The 19,288-nt window shown below is 37.7% G+C and overlaps 1 protein-coding gene across 1 annotated transcript in view; it reads left to right on the top strand.

Moving 5' to 3' along the window:
- Positions 1-534: 534 nt before the first annotated feature.
- map2k5 (mitogen-activated protein kinase kinase 5) overlaps positions 535-19,288 on the top strand; it is a gene marked incomplete at its 5' end in the record, with an annotated part of 66,584 nt that continues 47,830 nt past the window's right edge. The window contains 7 exon segments of the mRNA XM_037697672.1: positions 535-602; positions 704-752; positions 3,879-3,943; positions 15,630-15,669; positions 15,791-15,859; positions 17,822-17,903; positions 18,517-18,578. Coding sequence (XP_037553600.1) covers positions 535-602; positions 704-752; positions 3,879-3,943; positions 15,630-15,669; positions 15,791-15,859; positions 17,822-17,903; positions 18,517-18,578 — 435 coding nt within the window.

Here is a 19,288-nt window from a genome sequence, read left to right on the forward strand (position 1 = left end):
TTTTTTGGGATTTGTTGACACTGTGAAATTTTGAATCAACATATTTTTCCTTTAAAATGTTACATTTACTCAGATTAAACTTTTGATCTGTCATCTATGTTATATTACGAATAAAATATTGACATTTGCCATCTCCACATCATTGCATTCAGTTTTTATTCACAATTTGTTTAGTGTCCCAACTCTTTTGGAATCCGGTTTGTACAATAATTTAAACTAAACTTTTAGCTTTTCTCCAAAATATTGTTCAAGTTGTTGAGAGTTTAAAAATGAGTTGGAAAACAATGCCTTTTAAACTTTTTTCTTTTCTTAAATTAAATGTTTTCTGGCCCATGAGTCCTTTCATCTAAACAGTTCTGGCCCACCTATGAAAACCTTTGGACGCCCCTGCTCCAAGTTTTACTGAGATGTTTTTTTTTTTTTTATTAAGGAGGCAAGACACATGCAGACAGACATGCGTCTGTCTTCGTGGCTTTTGGCCTTGACCACTAAGTGTGTGTTTGTCTTTTCACATTTATGTTTGCTCACCTTCAGGTTAACACAAGACCTAACCCAGCCAATGACTGTGCTCAAGTTGTTCCAGACTCAATGGCCAACAACAGGTTAGTTCTTTATGGCTGCCCTATTTAAGCAGCAGATGTTGGAAGAAATGTCTGGTATGCTTTCCTCAGTTTAGCATAACTGTACTTTTTCCCCCCTCTAGCTTAAAAACATCTTCTGCTGAGTTTAAGAGAATCTTGACAAATGGGCAGGTGAGTGTTTTTTTGTGAAAAAATGTAAATGTAATACCGAGTGTGTATTTTTACCCTCACTGTATCATACTGAGGGCAGCTGGTTTATTCTGTAGATTCAAAGCATGAAAGCGTTCTTTCTGCAGTCACACACATGCACGCACTCACAAACCATAGCCAACCCTTTAGGAACATAAGTAAGCCAACAGCTTCTTGTTTCTTTTGTAACACTGAACTAAAAGTTATCTGTTATCCTCCATCTCTTCATCTATTTATTCTTATTATCTAGCTCTTATACTCTAAGTGCCAACCTCTCAAATTAATCAAATTTAAAGTTTTAGGAAAGAGTGAATAGTGCCAATAAAAGTATTCAACTCTTTGGATGTTTTGTCCTTTTATTGTGGACTGCCTAGAAAGGCAACCACCTAATGCAAATCAAATATCCAAGATGGCCACCTTTGCTAAAAGGGAAAAAATATGATAACTTAGCTATTTTAAAAGCTATTGAGCTGACATTTAGTGTGGTGGTACCTGACAACGATGCAAAACAAATTCTGAATTCAAATCTAAAGATGCTGTCAAATAAAAAATTTAAAATGGCCGGAACATGGCAGTCCCCGTCAAAGTTTCTCCAGGAACTTTCTAGTTGCTCCTCTAAATCAGTCAAGGTCAATATTCATTCAACCTTTATTTATACAGGTTAATCCCATTGAGCCTCGGGGACTCATTTAAAAGAGACCTGATTTCTTTTAACAAAGAACGATGACAACAGTGGATAACAACAACAGACAATCATAAAAGAGGCATACAGATTATTATTATTATTATTTTTACTAATTCAAATAAAATGGCGACCAAAAGGAAAAAGTAGCAAAAATAAAAGAGACTTAAAATATAAATTTGCTTTTTTTGACAAAAATAAAATCAAATTAAAAGAAACACCCTTTAACGACAAAGAGAAATTAAATTTCAACAAATCAAATGAATCAGAGTCAGTCAGAGTCAGAGTCAGAGTTTCTTTATTGTCATTCGCACCTCATGTGGTACATGTGGTGGAGCGAAATTATGTACACGGGGTCCCAGTTACATCCAACAATAAAATGTATAAGAAAAACAGTAATAACATCTAAGATATGAACTAAGAAAAACATCAACTAAATATACACTAAGCACTCATAACATAAAACATTGAACATCACCACAAACATGAACATGAGTCTGTGAGCAGATGTGCACGCATGAACACATCATCATTGAAACAGATCAGCAGCAACATGAAACAGATCAGCAGCAACATGAAACAGATCAGCAGCAACATGATATGGTTTTTCACAGTGATTATTCTAGTTAGAGATTCATGAGTCTAACAGCCTCAGGGTAGAAGCTGTTCCTCAGTCTAGTGGTTCTACACTTAATGCTCCTTAACCTCCTTCCTGAGGGGAGTGGGGCAAAAAGTGTGTGTGCTGGGTGGGTGGGGTCCTTCATGATGCAGGTGGCCCTCTTCCTGCATCTGGAGGTGTAGATGTCTGTGATGGTGGGGAGACTGATTCCAACAGTCTTCTGTGCAGCCTTCACCACTCTGCAAAGCTTTTCTTTCTGCAGCTGTGCAGCCTCCATGCCACACATTGATGCTGGAGCACAGGATGCTCTCCACTGCACACCTGTAGAAGGAGGTGAGGACTGAGCTTCCCAGACCAGCTCGCCTCAGCCGTCTGAGGAAGTAGAGTCTCTGATGAGCTTTCTTGATCAGGCTGGTGGTGTTGTTGCTCCAGCTGAGGTTGTCATTCATGTGTACACCCAAGTACTTGTAGCTGGAGACCACTTCCACCGCAGATCCTCTTATGTTCAGGGGGGTGTAGGTGTTTTTGTTCCTTCTGAAGTCCACAATCATCTCCTTTGTCTTCTTCACATTGATGTGAAGGTTATTCTCTCTGCACCAGCTCTCCAGGTGTTCCACCTCCTGCCTGTAGCTGGACTCATCATTGTTTGTGATGCATCCCACCACCGCTGTATCATCTGCAAACTTTACAATGTGACAGCCTGGATGGGTAGCTGCACAATCATATGTGAGCAGAGTAAACAGGAGGGGGCTCAACACACATCTCTGAGGAGAGCCAGTGCTGAGGGTTATGGTGGAGGAGGAGAGGTTGTGGATCCTCACTAACTGTGGTCTGTTTGTTAAAAAGTCTAGTACCCAGTTGCAGATGGAGGGGCTTAGTCCTAGTGTGGATAGTTTGTCCATCAGGGTTTGGGGGATCATGGTGTTGAAGGCGGATGTGAAGTCCACAAAGAGCATACGGACGTATACAACGACGAATGCAAGTTAAATAAAAATATGTATTGCACTTTAGGTGTTTACATTGGTGCAATAATAATACAATGTTAAAATTTAGAAACAAAAGTCATGGGAAGGTCTAGGACACGTCACGGGGGGAAGGGATGGGGATTTTGGTGGGTGATGATGTATCAGCTTTGGCGTTTCACCCACTGCAGTAAATTGGTCAAGTGAGAACATGTACAGATGGTTATTTATTTATGTAATACTTGTCTAGATCTTGATGACATACCTGTGGAGGTTTGGAAATGTCTTGGATGCCTAGATCTTCATGGGGGTGTGTGGGGTGTGTGTGTGGAATAGTTCTGTTGGGGGTGCAATACACCTCCTTTGGATACTACTAGGGGAAACAGTTTGAGACATTGTCACATAAACTAAGCTTCGACTACTGGGTAATGTTATTTTGTCAAATAATATTTAATAAACTCTAAATCTGTTTGCATTTTTCAATACATGATTGTTTTTTTTTCTGTCAAAATGGGGTTGAATTATGGGAAAAAATAAACAAATAAAGCTTTCCAATAAGTCACTGCCTCACTCACCCAAACACAACATCCCTTTATAAATTGGATAGCAAGTGTTGTATTGATCTCCTCTTTCTGTCTCTATTTTTTTTTCTTCTCATGTCACTGAACTTGGGGTAACCTGACGTCTGGATTGTTTATAGCTTCCAATAACAATGAAGCACCCTTCTCTTTCACGGGTGCATGTTCTTTCTTGTTCAGTTATCCATACGATCCCCTGGATCCATGGCTTCTCATGTTATAACATCCAGCTAGCATAACTGTATACATGTGTTTGTTGCCATGCAGATAAATGCCCAAGATATCCACTATCGGGAGCAACTTGGTCATGGAAACGGAGGCACAGTTTACAAGTAAGTGTTTGTTGGCTCCCACGCAGAGGCGACATTGTTACAAATACAAAAGTAACGACACTTCTTTACAAAAGCAGAAAGTCTGAGCCATGCAATGGTAAGGCCGATGCTGTGAAAGGATGCAAATATATTTGCCTCAAGTAGTGGCTGTTTATAGCTTAAACTGAAACATTAATTTTTGATGACAAAATAAAACCTTTTTTGTTTGAAGTTTTTTTTTATTGTTCTTCACCATGCCCAGTTTCTTTAGTTAGTCCATTTATCTCTCTGTGTTTGATGTGATATCTATCTAGTTAGTTTGTGTCTGTCCCTTTATTTATTTGCTGTGGTTTGAAGGTTGAGAACATGTTTGTTATTGATTTGAGGCTGTGAACTATGACAGCTATTGACTTAATCGGTCTATAGTGTAGCACTTTACCTGCCACCATTTTCTAGACTAATGTATTGCTGACCTGCTAATGTTATGACAAGGTTGGCATTTATTTTTCTTCTTCTATCTTTCTTTTTTTTGTGTTTTCTTCCTTTTCTCATCAATTTTCAGCAATTGAGCTATTTTATTGAGATTGAAGTATTGATCACCACTCAGGCTGACCTTGACTTGACTGAGTGGTTTTCTTCACACTGTTCTCAGCAAAAATAGTACATTTTTGAATGTGGCAATTTCATAAGACTGTCTTTTCCTTTTGTTGTATCCTTTTTTTAAAAACATTTAATAGTTCTGAGATTGTTTTATTGGGCTTCAGTTTTTCATAGTTGTAAGTGAAAGAGATTGTTCATCAGTTTGGGCCTAGAAATAGTTATACTGAACTGAAGAAAGCCAATATTGCAAGCCCTACAACTTTTCAGTCCATTTAACCCATCAAAAATCTATATGTGTTAGTGCTGAAAGTTTTATGGTTGAATAGAAAAAGAAAAAAAAATCAAAATAAAACAGAAATTGCAGTCAAAGAGGCATTGTGGCTCTTTATTCAGTTTTATTATTAACACATTGTAGTGTGTTCCTTGACATGTTGTGTCTCACATTCAGAGTAAATACAATAGACCTTTTTTATTGACATTTAGAAATGTAATGTAGCTTTTTTAAAATGTGCTCCTAAGTTACAGTCAAAACCTCTCAGATGTGCAGAAGCTTGTTGGACTTCACCAACACCTTATTAGGTGTACTTTTAAGCCTCGGTGATCAGGTAGTTTTGAGTATTAGGATTTCTTCAATTAAAGTTGAATTAGAGAGATTTGTTAGGCTGTAGTTAAAGAGAGGTTTCTTGGATTAATGTTGATTGGGGATGCTTTTTGAGATAGAAACTTGTAACAAAACCATTTTTAGATAGTTTGCATGTTCCTAAGTCGTAGGTTAAACATTGAGTACTTATAAAAAAAGAAACATTGTCTCTTCTTAAGTCAGCCAAGGTGTGCAATTTACAAGTTTGCAATGAACCTTAGGTAATCTTCAAGAAACTGAAAACCTTTGTCACAATGTTCAGCATTCATTTCGTCCACTCTGTTTTGCAATAAATTAGCTATTTTGTTTCCAAGTCCAGATTTGTAATAAGAGAATGGACAAGGCATCATTTTTGTTTAGAATAGGGGTTGAACGAGTATATAATTTTTAAACTCGACATTAACATAATAAAACCCGAGTAGAACTCGAGTATTTGATGACGTCATAGATCTCAAGATACAAAAATAAATAAATAAATAAAACCACAAAAAAAGGTAATTATTTACAAAAAAATGACCAACAAAACATTGGGAGCGTATATTCTGCTCCTACCATTTATCATACTGCAAATAAGTCACAGGAAAAACTAAACCATTAGTTACTATTATTAAACTGCAAACGTGAAGAAACATGCAGCACATCAAAAACGAAACTTAAACCGAAACTGGTTCTGGTTCGGTGGATTGGACCCGGTGTTACACCAGACTCTGTGACCTGCAACAGTGCAACACCGCCCCCTACGGTCATACGGTGGTCACATAATATGACGTCACTACGGATATCCGACGTTACATTTTTAATCTCGATAGATGTCCTAGCAATCGATGTGTAGATTACTCGAGTACTCTGTTAATGCCCTAGTTTAGAAACCAATTTTATGTCCTTGTCAGTCTCTTTAGTTTAGTCTAGCTTAGACTGGGTTTACCAAATGTGACTAGAACTAAAAATGGCTCCTCACTTATTAACCTTTTAGCCCATTTATGACCCAGAGCCATTTAAACTCAACTGAATGTTATCATTGCTTCAGCTCTTCATATCTAAATGCTGACCTCTCCATCTAGCCATCAAACTCCCCCTGTATTTTTTTAATTACACATTGTCCACAAATCTAACTAACACTATGGTTTTTAAATACCATAACAAAGACATACGTGACCCATAGATCTACCAGGGCAATTAAAATGTCACGTTTACAGGCTAAGGTTGTAATGACATCCCAAACAGTTGAATAAAACACAACTGGAAGATTTTTAACCAAAAGGTCTCTTTAATTTTGAATATAGATCAGAAGTTTCAGACATAAAGGTCATGTGCCACCTATCTATAATTAGAACTGAGGACACCTTTCAGAAGAGAGGCGATCAAGGAGCAACAAAAAGAAGTCTAGTTGCTTTCTATTCAAACACTTAGGATTGCCCTGACCTGAATGACTGATGATCTCCACCACCATAATGATTGTAGTGACATCTGCTTCAACACCCTCTGACGTTTTGTGTTTGTGTGTCTCAGACCAATCTCTATTGATTTAGTTTTTTTTGTAACTTCATTGATTAGCTTGTATATTGACAAGTCAAACTACTTTGGTTGTTCATTGTAAAATATTCAGTTTCTATCTTGTTGTGTTTCAACCTAATATACCTCACTTGTGCATAGTATTGAGCTTACAAAACAAAATTTAGACATTTTCACTTAAGTGAAAGAACAAACGAGCAAAAAAGGATAGCTTTGAACCTAATAGTGTAATACTTTGCAAACATGTACAGTACAAAGAACATCTCCGTTTTAGTAACACTAAACTTGTAGTTGTCTTTTCTTGTATGTGGCGACAACTTAGTAATGTAAACTGTTGCAACATTTTTTCTTCTTTTTCTGATAGTCTACAAAGTAATTTGTCATTTCACTGGCCTAACAAAGAGCATACATAATACATGCACATCTGCTTGTTAAACAAGAACAGCAAAGAAATTAAAAAAGTCTGAAATAAAACATAGCCAGTGAACAAAAAGTACTTTTTTGTTCTTTATCAGGTTTTACATATGTTTACATTTACATATTTATTTACATATTTACATGAAAACTTTAACCTCAAGCATACAGAAACAGTAGATTCACAACAGATTATTTAATAAACAAAAATAAAGCTCAAATGAAAAGCTGTGAGTGAAAAACTAAGCACAACCTTGCTGCTTTCTAAATTGAACGCATTAATTCAACCTTTATTTACTATATACAGTTTATTCTCATTGAGCCACGAGGACTCAGAACACAGATGAGGCACAAACAACAACAGACAGCCAAATAAAAACATATAAAATGAAAAAAGAAGAAAGAAGAAAAATATATGATATTAAATAAAAACATAAAAACAGCGACATTATAAAGTGATGTAAAATACTAAAAACAGGAACAAGTCTGTGTTGGTTTTTGTCATGAACTTAGCAGATGTTTGAAGTCACTTGGAGAGGTCAAGGTCAAGAACTTCACATCTTTTTTCAAGATATTCCAGGAAACAAGAGCGGAGTAGGAGAAGGCCCTTTTGCCAAGTTCGGTACACTCCTCAGCACTGAGGGTTCCCTCCAAGTAATTATGTCGTGAGAGCGCATGCTGTAGCTGCACTCACATAGTGACATGTAGGAGGAGATGTATGAAGCCAACAGAACAAGAAGTGATATAAGGATGAAAATGTACCAGTGAGAGAGTCAGCGTAAAGCTAATGGGGGGCCGAGATGGTGTAGGGGCAGGGCAGCCGACACGGGACCCAAAGGTCCCGGGTTCGATCCCCAGTCATTGCGCACATCGTGGTGTCTCTGAATGGGACACCTCATCCTCATTTGCTCCATGGGTGCTTTCATAGCTGCCCACTGCTCCACCTGGTGGTGGATGGGTTTTAAGCAGAGAGCCAATTTCATCTTTGTATGGGAATATACAATGATGACAATCACATTATTAATATTATTATTATTAACCAGTGAATACAGGGTGCAGTGATGGGTAAGTTAGTTACGGCCAGTTATGAATCTTAGTGCAACGTGATAGACAGCATCCAACACCTGTAAGGTGCTTGCAGGTGCATTCATGTAAATATTGTCACCTTTGTCGTTAGGATAGCATTAGCCAGGAGGTGCTAATCAGATGCACATGCTTAACTGATAATCTGAAAATGCTATCTCCTCTAACAATTCAATTCACTTTATTTATTTAGTGCCAAATCACAACAGAAGTCATCTCAGAGCACTGAACAGAAACATTCATATATATATAAAATAATTTAACATTATTTATCTTAGGAGCAGACTGCTTTGAATTTAACTCCACAACAGAAACTCTCATCTTGAGCAAGCACAAAGGCAACAGTGGGAAGGAAAAATGCCCTCATGAGGAAGAAACCTTTAGCAGAACCAGGCTCAGGACAAGCGGTCATCTGCTTCAACCGGCTGGGTTTGAGAGGAAGAGGAAGGAGGAACAGATACACATTAACAGGTCAGATCAAAGCAAATATTTTTTCAGTTTGCTCCTATGAAGCATGCAGTGTGAGGTGCAACACAATGCCAAGGAGAAAAGGCATTGGCAATTATCTTAGAGCAACAATTGTTGCTGCCCAACAATCTGGGAAGAGTTACAAGGTTGTTTCCAAATAGTTTTGAGTCTATCATTTGACAGACAGAACGACTAGTCACAAGTGGAAAATATTTGACAGTGGACAGTCGTCCCAGAAGTAAAATCTCAGAAAGTTTGCCTGAAGGCTGTGTAATGCTCAGAGAATTCACAAATAAATAAACAAACCCTAGAGCTCCATCTCAGACTCTACAGGCCTCAGTTAGCAGATTAAAGGTAAAGTTCATGACAGTATAATAAGTAAAAGATTGAACAAATGTGGTTTGTTTTGAGGAGCTGTAGGAGAAAGCGTGAACCCAAACACTACAGTAACTCTCCAACAGAAGGACTGAAAAAAGAAGCAAGATATTTCCATGGTCACAGTCAAAGTTTAGACCTTAACCTGATTGAAATGTTGTGGTCAAACCTTAAGAGAGTTGTGTATGAATAATTACTTGCAAATATCAATGAAATGAAGCAATGGCATTAATAAGAATACATCGATTCCTTCACAAAAATATGAGAGACCAGGTGTCGACATAAGCAGTTTCCATTTGTCTGAGACAACATATTTTTGTCTTGGACAACCAGATCTTGCCTTGAGGTTGTCTGGTAGACAACCAAATAAAATAGACATGGATTAAACTTCTCCCTTGCTGCAACAGATTTCTGTCATCTGTAGAAATGAAAGAAGAAAAAACTGTGTTTTGTTGTCTTTTTAAAGCCTTCCAATCTAATATTAAAACAGGGATTAAACTGACACTACTTTCAACAAATACAGAGAACCAGAGACACAGTTTGACCCAGTCAGAGCAGAGCAGGGTGGGTCGTGCTGTCTGATACATAGGGGGTGTACACAGTGTTCCCAACTTAGAGATAGACTGCAGGTGCGGGCACCAATCAGTGTTTCCTGGACTATATTCAAGGAGGAGATCCTGCTACCCTAACTTAAGGTGATGTCATGGAATAAAGTTTTAAATGTTTACACATTTATGTGTTGACATGTGACCCATTTACTGCATCTGGGTGAGATACTAGAACTGATACACAATTGCCACAATTGGCTTCACCCTCCTCCATATGTTGTCAGGAAGTTGTCTGTCCACTGGACACTGGAAAAGTCATACAAAAAATTGTATTGCTGCTAATTGTGATTCTACAAGCTATTTAATTGCAGAGTGTGTTTAGATTTTCTCACACATTTAAATTTAATATTTTATTTTTATGCTTGGCGGGATCATCTTCCTGCCTTAGGCTTTTGTATGGAGTTTACATGTTCTCTTCATATATACATGGGTTTTCTCAGCATACTCCGGTTTACTCCCACAGACCAAAAACATGCTTGTTTGGTTATTGGTAACTCTAAATTTCCTCTAGGTGTGAATGGTTGTTTCTCTCTGTGTGTCCCTGTGATGGACTTGTGAGTGACTGATGGAGTTAGACCCCAGCTCCTTCACAGCATAGAAAGGAAAAAGCAGGTAGAGAAAATGGATTGATGGATGGATTTACTGTCTGACTAAATCGTGGTGAGGAAGCTTGTGCATTGTGTGTGTGTTTCTTCTAGGGTTTTGTTTGTTTCTCTTGAGACATATTAAAGTAGTATCAGGTTAGATAGTCAGGAAGACACTTAGGCGGTGTGTCACTTCATATGACAAAGTATAATGGGTATACATCTATGTTAGCCCTGATCCAGGACGCCAGTCTCTTTAAGCCACAGCCCCAACTTCAGAGAAATTGTGAGATGCCCTATGAATACTGCATGATGGAGCTTTTATTACAGAGCGGACTGGAGTGTAAATAAGATCCAGGCAATGGGGCACATTTACTGGGGTCAGATCACGGGGAAGTGGCAGAGGGTGGCTATGTAACCTTGTCCCTAAGTCTCCCGCTGTCAGACGCCTGTCACTGTAACTCATACATGGATGCTCGACCATGAGGTGGTCAAGGACAGTCGGAGAATAAAGCCTTAATCAAACAGTTGTTACACTCAAACTCCACTTTTATGGAGTGTTTTTTGTTTTAACTTCATCCTTTATTATGTTGCATCTAAGGTAGACATGTGTAGTTTGTTTGTCAGTTAGAGGAATAGCTCAAGTTATTTTTAAATGGGGTTGCATGAAGTCTTTTTGCATATTGGCTGTCCAGAAAGATCTCATCAGAAAGCAAACTTACTGTCTATGCCATTCAAAAAATGTTGCTCCATGCAAGAGCAAATCCTGCAAATAAATGTTTTTTTTTTCACTGTCACTTTTGTATCAAATGGGTATTTAAACTTGAGAGTAGAGCCTGACCGATATGGAAATTTTGGCTATCGCCGATACTGATATTGGGAACCGAATGCTGAAGCAGATAACTGATATAATGGCTGAAAATTTTTGAGCTTTGTCCAGCCCCAAGAATGTAAGTAAACAACTACTTTTAAATCTGTTTTAACACTTGAAGTCTTGCAACAGTCTTCCTAACGTGCACTTATATTTTCTATTCACCATAAAGTTATTAAGTGTGTTAAAAAGATATAAATTAAACAAAGAAACACCCTTCCCTTTTCATTGTTTAAACAGTCAGTCACATATAGTGAGGCCTAATTAGTATTGACTGCAGCAGCATTATTTTTCTTTGCAGAGAAGTAAAGATTTCAGACAAACGATGCATTTCGTCGAGGACAACAAAGATAACATTACTAACATTGATATACTGTATTTTACCTAAACATTAGATTTATTGTTCTGGATAAAGTGTTGCAAGACAATAGCCTATGCTAGGTTATCTAAACTTTAGCTTGCTAACTTGAGAGGCACATAGCTAATGACAAGTGAGTTTGAGGATTGAAGAGAATTTATTATTTTTGATGTTTTATTGTACAGATCAGTTAAAAATAAACTTACCATGCTCTGTTCAGCAAAATATGATACACAGTATTGCTCGCTGCTTCAGCTGCACTGAAAGTGAAAGTTAAAGTTAAAATGAATGGCCATGACTTGAAAGTTGTCTGCACGAACCGTCTGCTGGATACCTTGTACAATTATTCCATTTGCAAGTAAGGACACGGCTCATTCCCAGTGTTTATATCAATGCGTAATGGGGCAATTTTCACCTATACGTATACACCTATAGGTCACAAAACGCCTATATCGCCTAAAATTTCGGCCCTACTGATATATCAGTTGGACTCTACTTGAGAGGTGGTCCTGCAAAAACACAGTTCATGGTGCATTGAATCACATTTTGCTCTAAAAAGGGACTGTGCTATATATACAGTCTACCTAATTAGCTGATATAAATATAATGTGAAATAGAAATTCAAAAGTGTTCACTTGAAGAGCTATCACATTTGTGTGGTTTTATTTGTTATAAAAAACAGAGGTTTGCTCTTAAATGAGGCCTTTTCTAAATAATAGCTAACTTTATTCATTCATGAGATTTTCTTTTTGATTCACTCCTTTTTTGATACAGCCAGTCTTACTTTAGCATTGTTTTAAATGTAAAATAACTCATTATGGCTAAACTTGTACAAAAGTTAGTATTTGTGCATACAGCAGCAAGTGGAGAATCACTTAAGTCAACAAATCAACACATGAAATGTATTTAAGGTGGAATTTTTTTTTTTTGTAAGGGTTTATGACCAGCACAGTGGTGAAGTTGGTAGAGCTGCTGCCTCTCAGCGAGCAGGTTACCCTGGTTCAAATACCGGTCCAGGGGGCTTTCTGGGTGGAGTTTGCATGTTCTCTCTGTGCATGCGTGGGTTTTCTCTGGGTACTCCAGTTTTCTCCCACAGACCAAAAACATGCATGTTAGGCTGATAGGTAACTCTAAATTGTCCCAAGGTGTGAGTGAGAGAGTGAATGGTTGTTTGTCGCTTTTGCCTCTATCTGTTGCTGTGATGGACTTGGGACCTGTCCAGGGTGTCCCCCGCCTCTCGCACATTGATGGCTGGACATGGGCACCGGTGATGCCTGCGACCCGTAAAGGAAGAAGCGGGTAAAGATAATGGATGGATGGATGGATGGATGGATGGAGGGAGGGAGGGTAATGTCCTGTTTATTTACTTGATAGCAGCAAGACATAAAATGTTCACTGGTACCATCCTGTTGGGACATCGTACCTGTTTAAGCTTCAATTTTCAGGTTCCTGTACAAGTTCAATATTTCCCTACAGGTCAGTGCTCTTCACCTGCCTTATTTTGGCTGCACAATGGCTCAGTGGTTGCCACACAGCAAGAAGGTCCTGGGTTCAATCCTCAGATTGGACCTGGGCTCTTTTTGTGTGGAGTTTGCATGTTCTCCTCATGTTTGCATGAGTTTCCTCTGTGTACTCCAGTTTCCTCCCACCAAGTTTGAGAGAGGAGTAAAGGAGGCCATCTTTGTGAAAAGAAACCGTCCATCATTAAACAGGGGTGGAGGCCTCCAGGTTCAACTGTCCCCCTCTTACAATGCTGTGATTGCTAGTATCACTCAGCCCTCTGTGAATAGTTAACAGCCATCAGGGTGCTAGTGATCCATTGTTGGGCTGATGGTCCTTCTTGAGCATGTGATCAGCTGGTTTTGGTTGTCGGCAGCAAAATTGGTTGATCCACTCTGAGAAGGTGCTATTTAAGAGACTGAGTTGAATACAGCTCCTCAGACTGAGGAAGTCTCTCGGATGAGAGACGAAACGTTTCTAGATTTTTTTGCTTTGTTTTGTTTTTTGTTTTTTTGAATGTCCAGAAGACCAGATTGAACTTTTTTGGATTTTTCTACCTGGATTATTGAGCATGCATCAGGATATTTCCTCCCACCGTTCAAAAACATGCATGTTAGACTGCCTTCACGTCCAGGCCTCCCTTGCAAAAGAGATCTGTGATCTCAGTGGGATTTGCCTGGTTAAATAAAGGTTAATAATAATAATAATAATAATAGTAATTCACACAGCCTGGTCAGGTAAATTGTAATATGTCTATATCTGCAAACTTGCATTAGTTAACATCCTCGCCTTAATAATGAGGCAGTTGTCATTTTTAAATTGTATTGTTTTAAGCTTAAAGATGGACTTAGAACAAAAACAGAGCTAATCTGTTGTACTTTTGAAAAGCTTGTTTCCAGGCACATAGTGCATAAGATCGAAGTGGTTTTTTTTTTTGTCTTTCAGAAATGACACTATTCATTTGAGTCAGTATAAATGCCCTTTGTTTCAAAAATTAAAGATTCACTTTGTTTTTAATGTGTTACCTGTAGCCCGTTGGTTAAAGCTTTATGGTTTGTACTTAAGTATGAATTTCTTGTAAGTTAAGTCTCGTCATTTTGTGCAGTTTAACTTGTATATTATACATAATACATTATATTAACATGCATATTATACATAATACATTATATTAACATGCATATTATACATAATACATTATATTAACATGCATATTATACATAATACATTATAGTAACATATATATTATACATAATACATTATACAAACATGTATATTAAGTTTATTTATTTCATTTTTTTAAACCATTTTATTTTAGGCTTCAGTGTTCTACCTTTGAAAGACAGCACATGATAGCTACGGAGAGTTTGTGCTAACGGTGTGTAAATACCTAACGTGGCACTAATGGGTCTCATTAATTAAAGGCTTGAGACAGTTTAGAAGTGTCTGGCTAAAGAGCAATTTGACACTTCAAAGTTAGACACATTAAACACACTTTGCACAATACAGATTCTCCCTCTGAATGACGCACTGGAAAGCGAGAACTTGTGGGCCACATGTATTAAGCATGCTTGCATACCAACTAGTCGGCGTGACGAACATCATCCCCATAACCTGACAGCTGTTGGACTGTATTTGTCCTTGAGGATTGTATGTTTAGAGATCTTGAGGTATTGTCACAGCTACTGTAAACTAACCTTCAAGGGCAGTAACTAAAGCCGATGCCTGCGACTAAGGTGTTTACTAATTTAACCATTATGGGACTGGTCGGTGACTGCTGCTGTACCTGTAACTCTAAACTCTTGTCTGCAACAGATCCAGATAAGGTTGACTGGGTCTAGTTTTTGATTGTAATCTGCAGCCATAGACTTTTTTTAAGTTTTGCTGGTATTTATGTTTTCCAGTAGATGTTTTTTGGTAGATGGTATTCTTGGGACACCGTTACACATCATCACAACAAAGTGCAAACTGTATCTTCATGTTACTTTCCTTCACATTTAATCAATTAAACAGTTGCATCTTCAGCTTGGTTCAGCTTGGGATGTAGAAATAATACTTTCTGTGTGATGATGGAGAGATATTGCTCATGCTTGAAGGACATCACTCTGTTAGATTTGGAGGGTGACGTGCACTTGGGTATAAGGTCAATATTTCTTTCCTTACAAGTATCTTTTAATACATTTTGTCAAACCAATCCTGTTCTCCTGAGTTATTATTTCTGAGACATTTTTGAACAATTACATGTAGAGATCACAGTGACTTTTACCTGAACAGTCTGCTAGGTCGTTTCATTGATTTGAAAATTGTAAGTGAATTATTAATTGCAGTCTTGTTCAAATGTTTTTGAACTGCTCTTCATATTTTCCTGAGTTAAAGTGTATTTGAAATCTCTGCGCCTCTTGTCTGGGTGCAACAGAATGAAATTATCTATAAAAAAAATGAAAGGATAAACTTGAATTAGTTTGCAAAGAGAAGTGTCTAAAGTCAAGAATTGACATTCTTAGCTGGTTGTGAAAATTAACCACCAGATTTCCAAAGTCAAGGTAAGAAAAAATACTGACCAACTTTTGCACATGCCAGTGCTTTTTGTGCTTATTTAACAAAAAGCAACAATGTTTGATTGTTTAACTTATTTCACAGGTTTTATTCACATCTTGTCATTTCAGTTTCATTTAGTTTTTTGTTTTGTCTCTCTAGAGCGTACCATGTTCTCAGCAAGCGGGTATTAGCGGTCAAGGTAAGAATTCAGGATAGTCACAGTTCTTACTTTATTATCTCAAATTTCCAGGTTAATGTCAACATTAATCTGTGTTGGGTTTAATAAAGGCTGTAACTTTGGATTAAATATCTGATTACAGGTGATTCCTTTGGATATCACAGTGGAATTACAGAAGCAAATCATGTCCGAATTAGAAATACTCTATAAGGTTAGTGTGGACTGTTTATCTTTGTTAGAGCAAGTAGTTTTTTCCTCCACTTAGTCATGGTGTACTAACACGTTCACTTTTGAGTTATAAAAGTCCAAAGACTGAGATGCCTTTTTTTTTTTTTTTATATTACTTTCTGGTATTTTAAACGAGGGATCTGTAAAAATAGACACACATACACAGTTTGCAGTTTTTTTACTCAGGAAAACTCAAAAGTTTACAAACAGCATTTTTGGAACATATTTGAAAAATGTCAGAAAAAGAAAATGCAAATTTTGGCAGTAAAAGTGAAGATACTGTGAAAGGTTTTTTGTTTTTTTTCTACCTGTTGTTTAAGCAGCTGAGTACTTTTGAAGTACAGACGTCTGCTTTGCAAGACTTATAATAGTTGTATTGTTTAACAGGTATGTTTTAATTGACTATACAGTAGTCCCTCGATTATTGCAGGGTTACGTTCCAGGCACCTCCGCAAAAAACCTCGTGAAAAACCACGAAGTAGGAACGCTATATCTATTTTAGTATCTATATTTATTTTAGGCTTTATAAACCCTTCCCACACTCTTGCAATGTTCTAAACTCTTAAACGTACATAATTATAACAACATATGTATATGTACTTTACAGTAGCTACTGCAAAATTTTATTTAGGGACTCATCAATCTTGGTCTGGTTCTGATCGGGTTCTGATCGGCTCTCTGCAGCCGTTGAGCACCAGATGCTTTTGGAGAGAGCTGGACCTTCAGACAGCCAGCACAAAACCACACAATGGTCCCGACTGTCCAAATAATCCAGAGGTATTCGATGGAAAATAAAGTTCCGGTGAGCTTCGATGAAGACACTGGACCTCCAAGTAATGCCTCCCTGCTCGAGAGGCCTCATGGGCCGGCAAGCAGCACTCAGATTGACCGATGAGGCTGGAAGTAGTCCTGGTCCAGTTCCCAGTCGGTTCTGTACAACTCTCTGCTTCCACTGAGCGTCAAAGTCACTATGAATAAGGACCAAACTTGTTGTCAGGTTCGGATTGGATCAAAACGTTCCCTCCATTTTGGCAAAAAGCACCAGCTGGAAGCACTGTTGGCTTCTGGGTAGTGTAGTTCTTGCAAGGTGTTCTGGCGCTACAGTGTAGGCTTATCGAAAGAAAACCAAAAAATGGCGGCGCCTGTCCGAAGTATTTTTTCATTAACTTTTTGTCCCATATCACCCCAGTCACGTGAAAAATATTTAAGTTGACAATTGTTGAAAAAACGCAAAAGAGCGAGTCTGCGAAAGTCGAACCCCGAAGTAGCGAGGGACTACTGTACCCACAAATATGACCCATCTGTTGTCCGAGCTCAACCCAATGTTTGGCATTTATAACGAATAAGAATATTTCTGTTCAGTGCCCTGAGATGACTTCTGTTGTGACTAATTAGTGCTATATAAATAAACTGAATTGAATCTGCTAGTTCAAGCCACACATTCTGAATGTTTGTACTTGAGATACAGTATATAAGTGGTTTTGTCCTTTATTAGAGGCTTCTTTAGTTTTTGCACAATAGAATATCAAAATACATAAATAATACGTATCTTCACACATGAGATAATTTTATTTGATTGGTTTTATCAGAAAACATCACTAGTAAGATTGTTGGCGCTACTGTAAAAAAATCAACAAGTCTACATAAAATCTAAAATTCCTCATACTCCCTGCAGACGTGTTTTATCTTCATAAAATAAGGGATGACTTAATCATTGTGCTCTTTTTAAGTAGGACCTGCTCAAAGATCCATCACAAACACAATTTCACTACATTTACTGTTTTGTTATTTTTATGTCAAAGAGGATTTTATTTGTTTTATTATTGATTATAATAAAAAAAAACTGATGTCAGGTCTACAAAACTGCCGTGCAGCTTCAGTTTTAATAAATTCTTGCACATTTTTAGACTTTCTTTATTGTTTAGTCTTTGCTTTTTATTTCCAGTGCGATTCACCCTACATCATCACTTTCTTCGGTGCCTTTTTTGTAGAGAACAGGATATCCATATGCACAGAGTTTATGGACGGTGAGTTTATTTTTCTTTGCTAGCTACAGTTGTGTGTAAAAGACTTGGGCGGACAGCCCTGTGTTTCGTTCCTGAGTATCCATTTACACTTCTGCAGATCAAGAGAATGTCTGATCGCTTTGAGCTGCTTAGCATGTCTGTGTGCTAAAAGCTACAAGGGCGTGATAAATCTGGACTGAAGTGCATTTGTAGGTGTTTTTGTACGCGTGTGTCTCCACTGGTGTGAGATCGGGGACCGTGCGTTTTTAGGTGTGTAGGCATGTTTGTCAAAGTGTGTGTTAATGCAACAATTCCCTTGTTTCACACTTTTTTCTGTATGTCAGCGAAGTCTGTATAACTTTTGAGTACTTTTACTTTATGAAACTTTACTTTCTCACTTGTCCTGAAAACAAGAAAAGTGTTCAACTAAATGAATTAACTAACTTGTGTTGCATACAGAAAAGCTAAATTTTAACAAATTGTAACGCATATCACAAAGATGTTTCTAGATAAAGTTAAATGTAACGCGATGTTGACCAGGAAGCCCTGCCTGTACATTTTCAGTACTATTTTTTTGGCTGTGACAAATGCTAGCCCTCTTAATTTAATAAAAGAAGTGATTTGTCTCATTCAGGCGGATCCTTGGACGTCTATAAAAGAATTCCAGAGCATGTGCTGGGCAGGATTGCGGTGGCCGTAAGTATAATCTTCTTGTTAATTCTTATTTACTGAAAAACATTTTAATGAACATACTCTTAGGTAAAACAAATAAGTAACACTGGCACATCTTATTATGTCCATTTACAGTTTAATGAACTTACGGTACAAGTTTTCAGACTTTCAAAACCAAACCAGAAAACAAGATTCCTTAGGTTTTTTCTATTCTATATCTTTGTCTTTTTATACTTACAATTAAAAGCAGTGTTTTGAGTGAAACAGCAATGCCGTTGATTATTGCTCTCCTCTTTTTCACACTCATTACTCTCCTCCTGTCTACAGCTTCTCTTTTTGTTTTGCTCGCCTTTAACTTTGTCCGTAATCAAACAATGACAGCTATTTAGTCAGCGCTTATTCCGTTTCACAGCTTTCCCCTTTTTCTACTGTCACAGTTGTTAATTATCGCTGAAAGAAAGCACCCAAGAGGGTGTGAGTGAAGCTGAACGTGCCAGTTGTTGCGCCTCAACCTTTTAAGGCACTTCTGTGTTTGCTTTATTCATCTCAGTGTGCTGCGTATCTGTTAGGTGACAGGAGCCTTGGAAGAAGAATCAGCTGCCACAATGTGTAAATGAAGAAATCACTACAAAGCTGTGTAATGCATTTGAAAATTTATAATAGTTAAATACTTTATTGTCTGGTTGTCTCGGCAACATGATTTATTTCCTTTGAAAGAAATTTAGCCTTAGTAC

Source organism: Nematolebias whitei, chromosome 2, assembly GCF_014905685.2.
Source record: "Nematolebias whitei isolate Nwh7 chromosome 2, NemWhi1, whole genome shotgun sequence".
Classification (NCBI taxonomy): Eukaryota; Metazoa; Chordata; class Actinopteri; order Cyprinodontiformes; family Rivulidae; genus Nematolebias; species Nematolebias whitei.